Source organism: Cibotium barometz, chromosome 2 (assembly GCF_041138505.1).
Source record: "Cibotium barometz isolate CiBa-2024 chromosome 2, ASM4113850v1, whole genome shotgun sequence".
Classification (NCBI taxonomy): domain Eukaryota; kingdom Viridiplantae; phylum Streptophyta; class Polypodiopsida; order Cyatheales; family Cibotiaceae; genus Cibotium; species Cibotium barometz.
Window position 1 is genome coordinate 10,454,390 of NC_141047.1, and position 10,927 is coordinate 10,465,316.

General features: G+C 40.7%; 1 protein-coding gene across 1 annotated transcript; it reads right to left on the reverse strand.

Annotated features, from left to right (window-relative positions):
• Nucleotides 1-7,240: 7,240 nt before the first annotated feature.
• LOC147640626 (uncharacterized) lies at nucleotides 7,241-8,844 on the reverse strand. The gene is made up of 2 exons (XM_086808550.1): nucleotides 8,160-8,844; nucleotides 7,241-8,075 (listed from the first exon to the last, which is right to left on the reverse strand). The coding sequence occupies exons 1-2, from the start codon at nucleotides 8,816-8,818 to the stop codon at nucleotides 7,277-7,279; spliced, it is 1,458 nt and encodes a 485-aa protein (XP_086664676.1). The 5' UTR covers nucleotides 8,819-8,844; the 3' UTR covers nucleotides 7,241-7,276.
• Between the last annotated feature and the right edge of the window lie 2,083 nt (nucleotides 8,845-10,927).

Consider the following 10,927-nt stretch of genomic DNA (forward strand, 5'->3'; position numbering starts at 1 on the left):
CCATGGAGGAATATTTTGATGTCACCAGATACAAAGAGAGGAGCAAAATGGCTCTCGCTAGGCTAAAGATTGTGGAAATAGCTAGGGTGGCATGGAGAAACCATTGCGATACCAACCATCTGGATAGGAATACCCATACCTGGAATGATCTCAAAGCTTATCTAAGGAAGAGATTTTGTCCCCCCATATTTTTAGAAACCAAGATGAATGAATTCTTAGAGCTAAACCAGGGGAGCAAAACTATTGAGGAATATCATCAGGCATTTGCTCTTCTCCTCAAGTACTCACCACCGCTAGATGAAGAGCAACTTATGGCCAGGTTCATTCGGAGAATGAACGAATCTTTAGACACCTTGGTCAAGAATGCCAAGCTAGTTTCCATGGCTGAAGTTGTAAGAATGGTGGACTTCACCAAAGCCTTCCTCTCATTAAAGTCCCGCCACCTCCCTCATCCTTTAAGAGATTCCAAGCACCGAGAAGTTCTTCTGACCTTCTACCTCCAAAGAGACACCTTTCCTTGACCTTCACGGGAATAAAGTTCAAGCAACTGGAATTTCTGGATCCCCACCAGTGCTACAATTAGTCAAGGCTTCTAAATTGTTAAAAGGGCTCAGAAAGAGGCAAACTGTTTATGTCATTAAGATGAATCCATTAGATATAAAATGCAAGGCTAAAGAACCAGAGTGGTTAAGTGAGTATGGAGATGTGTTCCCAGAAGAGCTGACTGAGATGCCTCCGACTCGTGAAGTAGATCATGAGATTGAGTTAACCCCCGGAGCTCAGCTAGCCCAGCGCGCATACAAAATGCTAGTCCCTGAATCTATAAAACTTAAGGAGCAGTTAAGACAACTGTTAGAGCAGGGATTCATCAGACCATGTGTCTCACCTTGGGGTGTGCCCGTTCTCTTTCAAAAGAAGAAAGATGGAACGTTAAGACTCTGTATTGACTACAGAGGATTGAATCAATTAACAATTAAAAATAAGTATCCTATCCCTAGGATTGATAAACTTCTGGATTGGTTAAGTGGGACCCAAATGTTCACTAAGATAGATCTCAAATCCAGGTAGTACCAGATCAAAATCAAGGAACATGACATCCCGAAGACAGCATTCAATACTCGCTATGGGCATTATGAGTTCACAGTCATGCCGTTTGGATTGACTAATGCCCCGACAACGTTTAATCGTCTTATGTAGGATATTCTCAGAGAATACCTGGATGATTTTGTTCTTGTCTTCTTTGATGATATCTTGGTATACTCAAAGAATACTGTAGATCATGAAGATCATGTGCGCAATGTCCTGGAAATCCTAAGGAAGCACAACTCTTTGCAAAAAAGAGAAAGTGTTCTTTTTCTATTGACCAGGTGGAATACTTGGGATTCATAGTGTCTAAAGATGGGATTTGTCCTGACCCCGCAAAGATCCAAGCAGTCGTAGATTGGTCGAAATCCAAGATGGTAAAGGAAGTCAGAGGATTCCTAGGATTAGTCGGATGGTATAGGATCTTTATACTCAGGTATACTCAGATAGCATCCCCTTTAACTAACCTTCTCAAGAAGAGTACCCTATTTCAGTGGTCTGCTATGTGTCAGAGTGCCTTTGATAAGCTAAAGACAGCCTTAGTAACCAACCCTGTCCTTAAATTGCCAGATTTTACCAAACCTTTTGAGGTAGTTACTGATGCCAGTGGGTTTGCCTTAGGTGGTGCTCTTATGCAGGAAAGTCATGCCAGTGGGTTTGCCTTAGGCGGTGCTCTTATGTAGGAAAGTCATGCAATGGCCTATGAATCCAGAAAGCTTAGAACACATGAGAGAAATTATGCCGTCCATGACTTGGAGTTACTCTCAGTAGTTTATGCTCTGAAGTTGTGGAGACATTATCTTTTGGGATAGAGGTTCACCTTGATGTGACAGATCATCAAAGTTTGAAGTGGATCTTCACCCAAAGGGATCTCAACATGCGTCAAAGGAGATGAATGAGGACCTTGCAAGAATTCGATTTTGAAATCAAGTATCGGCCAAGGAAAGAAAATGTGGTGGCAAATGCGCTGAGCAGAAAAGCCTCCTTGCTTTGTAATTACAGTGGTGTCAAATCCATTAATCAGTGAAGAAAAGGAGAGAATCATGCAAGATAAATTCTTTGCCCCTATTGCTACCCTTCTGATGCAAGAAAGCAAGACTCCTCAGGAAATGAGTCGAGTTCTTGGGTACAAATTGGATGAAGGATGCATGTATTATAATAATCGGCTATGTATTCCCAACAATGATGAGGGAATAAAGGGAAGGATTCTGAGAGAAGCCCATGATACCCTAATAGCTGGACATCCAGGGTTTATAAAAACCTATATGTATGTGAAGAAAAGCTTCTTCTGGCAAAAAGGATATACTTGATCATGTGCGGCAATGCTTAACGTGTCAGAGAGTCAAGGTAGAGAGAGTCAAGATGCCAGGGAAACTGCAGCCTCTAGACATTCCACAGATGAAGTGGGAATGTATTAGTATGGACTTTTTCATTGGATTACCTTCAATGCAATCAGGTTACAACTCCATTTTTGTGATAGTTGACAGACTAACCAAAGTTGCCCATCTGATTCTAGTGAAAGAAACATACACTACAATGGATGTTGCCAAAGTTTTCCTTAAAGAGATCTTCAAATTGCATGGCTTACAAAGGAGGATAGTAAGTGACAAAGATCCCAAGTTCACATCGAAATTCTGGACTGCATTCTTTGAAGCAGTAGGAACTTTCTTGGATCTTAGTACATCCTATCACCCCAAAACAGATGGCCAGACTGAAAGAGTGAATCAGGTAATAGAAGATATCCTTCAGTCATGCTACGGCAAGGAACCTAAGAAGTGGTTAAGCCATTTGCATCTGGTTGAATTCGCTTAAAATGCTTCTTATCATCGAAGCATTGGGATGAGCCCTTTCAAAGCTATGTATGGACAAGATTACCTTACACCATTGACTTGTTCCGACCCATTGATCAGAGTCAAAATGTCCAGACAAATGCTTGATGACATGGACCAGCAAATGTAATTAATCCATAAAGATATTAAGGTAGCCCAAGATAGGCAAAAGCAAAATGCAGATAAAAAGAGATCAGAGAGAGAGTTTGAAGAATCAGATATGGTCGTCATAATGCTAGAATGCTCTCACTCCTCACTCTCTCGCAAGAACAAGGGGAGAGCTCTCGATAGCACAAAGTTATCTTTAGGTAACGACAAGAAGCTCTCTCCCAGATACTGTGGACCATATGTTGTTATAAAGAAAGTAGGTGATCTAGCTTATAAACTTCTTCTGCCTCCCCATCTCAAGGTACATAATGTATTCCACCTCAGTTTGCTTAAGAAATATGTACCCTGCCTGAGTCACGTGCTTGATGATGAATAATTGATTTCTTCGACTCAAGGCCAGATGGTACTCCAACCTGAAGAAATCCTTGACGTTTGGGAGAAGGTTCTCAGGAGCAGAGTCCTCAGAGAGTTTTTAGCCAAGTGGAAGTTCTTCCCTCTAGAAGATGCCACCTGGGAAAAAGAAGAAGAGTTGGCAAAAGATTACCCCCACTTTGCGAGATGAGGACATCTCGCATTTTTCAAGTGGGAGAGGATGTAATTCCTCCTCAGCCTGAATAATGATTAAGCTTTTACCTCAATCCCCTGTAATCATTCCCTATTTTAGAATACAAGAAAGTATTATTTTTTCTTATTTTTGCCTAGAGAGAAGAAAAATTCTAGAGAGAGGTAATTCAATATTGAGATATTTTTAGATTTAAAAATTCTCCTAATATCAAAAATATATTTTCTTGAAACAGAAGTTCAAAATAAATTCTCCAAGGTGCATTAGGAATCAATTAAAAATGATATAAGGGACCTTAGCCTAAGGATCTAGATTTTCAAAAATTTCCAGATTATGGTCCAATTAAGGCTCCAATGGGCCAATAGGATTAATCCAAGTGTTGGGATGAGATAAATCCAATGAATAAAAGAAAATACCCAAAAATGAGTAAATGCTCACATCAACAATCAATAACAAACATAAAAACAATCAACGATCGGTGTCTTGCAATGAAGTACTTATGAATAAAAACTATAAACAATCAACATCACTGTATTCTTACCTAAAGTTAACATCTGACACTGATTTTGCACTCAATGATATCATCATGGTGAGTTCTCTCTTGAGATGCCGTGACTCACCTAGTAACTGAGTCATCCAATCCTTAGATGGGCACTTGCATTGATACGTAATCTTCGTTTTCTTTACTACTTCATAGGATCCAAACAAATGTGTAAACAAACCAAATGGTATAAACCAACTTAGATGCACATCTCTAGAGCCTGTGGGAAGGATTTCATGGCAGCATGAATATCAGTTTTTATCTTTACCCTACATGCTTTTTGACATGTCTAAGCTAGGATTATACCATTCCTGGCTAGACAACAATGGTAGTGGAATGTACTCCAAAACTATGTCTCTCCACAACATATGTGGAATCATAAAAGTAAACATTCTAAGATGCCAATTCGATTGCACTCTTGTTGTCATAGATCAAGGCACATATCTTTGCATGTAAAACATTTAGCTTTCCACTTAAGCACTCTACATTTTGCAATTCATGCAGAGTTAATGAATATAAAGCTGCAAGCAACAAACGTGCTTGTATTAAAACATGCTTGGACTCAAAGCACAAGAACACAAAGCACAGAGATATAAACTTACTGTGAGACTTATATCTCGCATTGAAGTTGTCATAATGCACTCGAATCTCTTTGTGCATATAAACATGCTGAATGAAAGCCTCTGTTATTGTACCATTGGTGCATCTCCTGAACTCTATGATTCTACCTTTCCATTGTTTGTTGGGGTCTGCTACATCTTTGAGCTTGACCTTGAAACTCCCACGAGTACTTGGTCTCATTAAAATCCAATTTAACTTATTGTATTAATCAGGGATCCAATTACCTTCATCATCTCTCCTATTAAACACCTCCACTGTGTGAATATTACTGATATTCCTCCTCCTTGAAGATATCTACAATAAAAAAACGAAGCACTAAATTAACAAAGTTAGACTGCATGATTAATAAATATCTATGTTAAGATTGTAAGCAACAAATAAACATTATAACAACAAGAAATAAACAGCAACCTATTACTTTGATTCACACAACGTTGTTGCTTACAACCTATGAAAATGAGCATAAACATATCAAGACAAAACATAAACAAACCCTAAACCTATGATCATTACTCTCACAAGTATTTTATGCCACTTAAAATCAAGATAGTTATTTGTGGTGTAGAGAAGATTATAAGCAACAAATAAAGATTAAAACAACATGAAATAAACAGCAACTTACTACTTTGATTTGCACAATCTTATTGCTCACAACCTTGCTCCTGTGAAAATAAACAACACATCAAGACAAAACATAAACAAACCTATCTTACATCGAGATAAAACATAGACAAACCGTAAACATTTTGATGCCACTTCAAATCAAGATAGCTATTTGTGGCGCAAAGAAGAGAAAGTTCAAGTGAGAAAACGTACATAACTCATAGAGGTTTTGTCCAAATGAGATGAAATTTTAGGAGGAGAGAGCTATGGTGGAGAACAATCTACCTGTAAAATTTCATGAAGAAAGAACTAGAGTTGTAGAAGATATGGAAAATTTGAATTCTGCTACAAAAAGGGTGGAAATGAAAGGGTAGTGAAATACAAAAGGAGGGAAAGTAAAAAGTTAAACATAAAAAAAGAAAAAAAAGAAAATTTGGTTTTCAAACTTCCATGTGTGCTGACCACAAGGTACATCTGACATAAAAGATATGGAATCTGACATGAAATCTGACATTTCTCTATTTTTTAAAGATATGGGCTCTATTATTTTATTGTCTTAAGAGATTTGGATAAAGATATAACAAAAAGATCCATGTTACATAGATCTAGAATCCCAGCTCTCTCATTGGTCAGGCCAATCTTTTTTTATTCACTCCTTAAGGGGCAAAATGGAGAGTCCATATTTTTCCTAATGTATGATTTTGAAGACAAAATATTTGGGAAGGGATGGTTTGTAATGTAGCAAGACTAAGGTCCAAAAATATATAAATAATGGGCCAGGCTACTATAAATAGAGCATTGGGTTCATTGTAGAGATCTTTTGATCATTCTTATCTTGGACACTTACATGTACTCATGGCTCCTTTCATGGAGATGGCCTTCTATGGTCTAGGACTCATGGCAAGCTTGATAGCCATCCTCTTGGTGGAAGGTTAACTCACTTAGGCCTTATGCACGTACCTTCTTTGCTGCATGTGCATGTGGATTTCTTCTCTCTTTGATCATAATCACATGGATTACTCATATGTGTTTGATGCTTATCTAGATGTGGATTTTATATGTTGATTTCTTTGATATTTGGTCTAGATCCATTTCAGTTCTAGAGAGAAGCTACCTCTTATGGGGCTCTACCTAAAAGCATTAACAAAGGAATGGACAAGTTGATACACAAAAGGGATGAAAAGGAATGTTTATCAAATTGGAGGTCCATTACTATGCTCTACACTGCTTATAAGACTTTTGCCAAGATCTGGACCTTAAGGCTTTCCAATCACCTCCACACTTGGATCAAAACAAAATAGAAAGGATTTGTTAGAGAAAAAATTATCCTTAATGCCATCATGAAGGCATAAATTATGCCAAGGAATCCATATAAGACTTTCTCTTTTCCGAGATAGATTTTAAAAAAGTTTATGATTTCGACACTTTCCACGTTTTTTTTTCACATGTTCATTTCCGTCAAAAAAGATGTCGCAAACAGGCTCACTTGGAATAGTGAAAAAGTGCCGGAGATGCAAGTAGCACCAGAGAAAAACGTGCCATGTGCAAACCGTGTGAGAGCAGCTTTGTTTATGCAAGCCAAGAGGGACATTATGGAAACAAACCAAACAGCCTTCACCTTTGACTCCCCTTGGACAACCTTAGAGTGTGGTCTGAAAGCGGCCTTGTTGCTGTAGGCCAAGGGGGACATTAAAGAGACACACCAGACAGTTTACAATAACATCTAATTAGCACCTCATAATATGTGTGAACTAGAAAAAAGGCATGTAGGCCAAGGGGGACATTAAAGAGACACACCAGACAGTTTACAATAACATCTAATTAGCAGCTCATAATATGTGTGAACTAGAAAAAAGGCACTCCGGTTACAAACTCCCAACTATTACGTCTTACAAAGTTGTACACTTTGCTGCCCACTTGTAGGTATATTTACATGGTCTCTGATGAGGAACATTCATCGAGGATAGCTTCCCCATCAGGTCGAACATTGAGGTGAAAAAAGGAGGGCAGGGAATCGGAAGGTAGTAGTAGTACATGTGCATAGAAAAACATCAGCATCTTCACCTCCATTGTATACCAATAATTCTCTTTTTTGGGATTAATGGCTCTGATGAGATGGTTACAAGCTGAATCCAGCCTGCTTAACAAGTACAAGAGATATGCCGACTGCACTCTCAGCCTATGCGATGGACTTTCCTCCAAGAGATGCTTCAGCTTTGGCACCAACGCATCTTCCAGGTTCTGCGAAAGCGGCAGCGTTGCTGAAGGCTGCGGGAGCCGCGAGTAGAACTTGATGTAAAACAGCACAAGGGTCCTGACGAAAGCGAGCGAGCGCTTGCTGGTCTCTTCGACTAGCTCGGCTAACCTGTGCAACACAGGCTGCTTGCTGGTGGTCATTGTCTTGATAAGGAACAAAGGATCTCTCCTGGCGAGCCCACCGAAGCTGTTAGTCACCGCCCAGCCCACTTCTCCTGTTCCCAACATGTCTGCCAGCTTTGTCAGCAGCTCCGATGGCAGGTCTGCCGGCAGACCAAGTCCCCACTTCGGATCCACCCACATTCCTACCATGTTCGCCGCCGCCTGCCTCACAGATGCATCCTCGGATTCCAAGCATATCTGTAAATAATCTGCGCCTTGCCGATGTGCATACAGATACCTCAATAGTTCCCTATTATTCTTCACCAATGCTTCCGGCGGCATGTACCTCGCATAGTCTCTTCCCAGCATTCTGTATGCGAAATGAAAGAAGTTGAAGTCACCGGCTTGGACTACACCATAGGTGATGGTGTTTTGCAGAACTTCATCATAGTACCTCAGAATGCTCTGCTCGAAGGGATCTCTGAAGCTAAGCCAGGCGAAGAAGGAGCAGATGAGAGTGCAGGAGGAGACGGCGGCATTGAGGACGATGAGACCGTAGAAGATGCGGAGGGAGATGGGAAGATTGGGGGAGATGGACGTAGGGTCAGAGTAATGGATGGTGAGGAGGCGAAAGATGGTACCAATGAAGCTGAGGGCGATGAGGAGGATCTGCAGAGAGGGATAGAAGAGGCGAGCACGACGGGCGTGCAGGTATTCGGAGTCTTGGCTGTGGTTGATGTGTCCGGGGTTAGGAGTGCGGGTGAGAAGCTGAATGAAGAAAGCAGTGGAGGCAAGGCGGGCGGCCTCGAGGACGAGCAAAGCGGAGACGGAGGAGTAGTCGGCCATGTAGAGGTTGGGAGCGAAGGCGCCCATGAGGACGACGGTGGCCCAGGTGAGGTTGCAGAAGGCAAGGAATTTGGATATGGCGTGCAGGGCGCCTATGCAGCGAGCTGCAAACAGCGCCTTTTCCAGCTCGTCTTTGTACTGTGCAATGAGGAAATCGCGTTGGAACCCCTCGCTGAGCATGTCCGTCTGCAGCTCGTCATTGTCGTGCAGCTGTTGCTGCCGACCACGGAGCCTCAAGTTCTCGACATCCCGTTTGCCTTGCAGCATTCTTGCAGCTTACGCCCTCACAGCTATATAATCTCCTCCTCTGCTCAGCTGTGCCGGTGATAATCACGCACGCACTCTCCCAGTATTGAAGCTACTAAAACCGTACTATGGGTTTGCTAGGGTCTTCCATTGGACTGAAAGCGGAGAGCTACACAATAGTTTCCTAGAAGCCTGTAGTATCAACTCAAATGTCAAAAACCGTCAGGACTATCAAATCAAGTGTCAAAAATCTTCACGCTATTATTAGTCACAACGTGCTCGTAACACGGTGGCAGTGGCAAAACTCTTCACGCAACCAATCACAACGTGCGCAAGCCCCTGTCGTGGCATTGTCATGTTTGCGCGACCAGTGTATTTTTTTCAACGCTAGGTCGATGAAAGGCCTTTAGTGTTTTTTTTTCAACGCTAGGTCGATGAAAGGCCTTTAGTGTTTTTTTTTTTCAAACCTAGCAGATAACAACAAGATTATCATCGGGCGGTAGCTCAGTCGCTAAGGCGTTTCGCTGTCAAAACCCAGGTTATGGGTTCGAACCTTGCTGGCTACCCCGATTGATGCCTTGCCTTTGTGTTCCGATTGAAGCCTTGCCCCTGCTTTGTGGGATAAGGGGGGTCCCATGGGTACTAAGCCCGCTTCTAACGCCAAACTTTTTTAAAAAAAGATAACAACAAGATTAAGAAATATCCTCCTACACTCCCCCCATTACATTGTTTAGTAACCTTGGAGATCTCACTTCTAATGTCATGATTTCTGCATGTCTTCAACTGGGGTATCATATTTCATGGGAGCAATCTTTCTTTGTTTGGGTTACTTTATCTTAAAAATAAAAGGAAAAATATGACCATAGAAAAAGGTTTCTTTAATCTATAGTCTATATATTAAAGCTATATAAAAAAATGTGGCTTAAATATATAATAGGTTATAGCTCATATATGCAATGCTATGTATCTTGATTCCAACATTATAAGTAATATATAAATATATTGACATTGGCTGAGCAGTGATGACTATTTGTTAGATTCCAAAAGGTTGTAACTATGCATGCTATCCATTTGGCTGGCTCATGATTTGAGCTTTTCAAATTAGTAAGGCGGTCACCTTATAATACCTAGTAGTACTTAGTCCTACCCTATCTACACTGTAGAGTGTTGCCGGCAACGTTCTTTTTTTGGGAGGATCAATAATATATTTATATTCACTATTCAAAATCGGTCATACATCACCCCCAAGAACACAACTATCAAACTCAGTCATATATCACCCCCACAAATACAACTATCTACTCCTTTTTTATCTCATTCAAGATTTTATAAAGAAATTCCCATCTTTCATCTTCACACAAGAAGCTAGACTGATCCCATGAGATCTGATATCCTAATAATAAGCAAGCCTTCATCATGGCCTTAGTAGTGCAGCCCCGGGGAGATTGTTTTTTCAACATTCCCCCATGTTTTGACTACACCTTGATAGTAGGTCTAGTGCCAACTGTATTCTCAATTAAAGCCACAAAAGTGTGATCCAATTGTTTTTCCTTGCGGTACCATCTCTAAGTTTTAGGACCAAATCATGGAGGCCTTTTTTTCTCAATCAAGTACCTCACCTACATCCAACAAATCCACATTAGGGAGAGACCCCTAGTACGCATGAAGCTCTACTAAAAATAGGGAAATAATCAAGGCATATTCCTCTGTAGATTCTGAATCAGCAAATCCAGCTCCAAAGACCTAATTTTATTTACATTACATACAAACCAGCACATGCATATACATTTATACATCAACTCAGTATCCTGCAATCATGTACATGTAGTCTTCAGAAAAACAATTTCATTTCTGCTAGTCTAGATTTCCCATAGAGTGCAAGTTCTGACAATGTTAAATACCAATCCGTTGTGCTCATCACCACTTCCCAAGTATAGCCAGTCCTCCCAAAAGATTTGCATATTCAAACCCTTCTGTATCCACTTAGTCATTTTGCACTAAGTGCTCTTTAAGGCTGAGCATTCCCAAAACACATGCTTGCCACTTTCTATATAGAGGACCTGCATCTAGGGAAAATGCCGCTAGCCATGTTTCTTTTATGCAGCTTATAACCAATAGGTAGTGCCCACA

What these genes read in the sequence shown, in the direction of transcription:
- LOC147640626 (XM_086808550.1), bottom strand. Translation starts at nt 8,818, where the DNA reads ATGCTGCAAGGCAAACGGGATGTCGAGAACTTGAGGCTCCGTGGTCGG. An exon ending in TTCGAGCAGAGCATTCTGAG is followed by an intron (nt 8,076 to 8,159) that starts GTACTATGATGA and finishes TTTCGCATACAG; the next exon opens with AATGCTGGGAAGAGACTATG.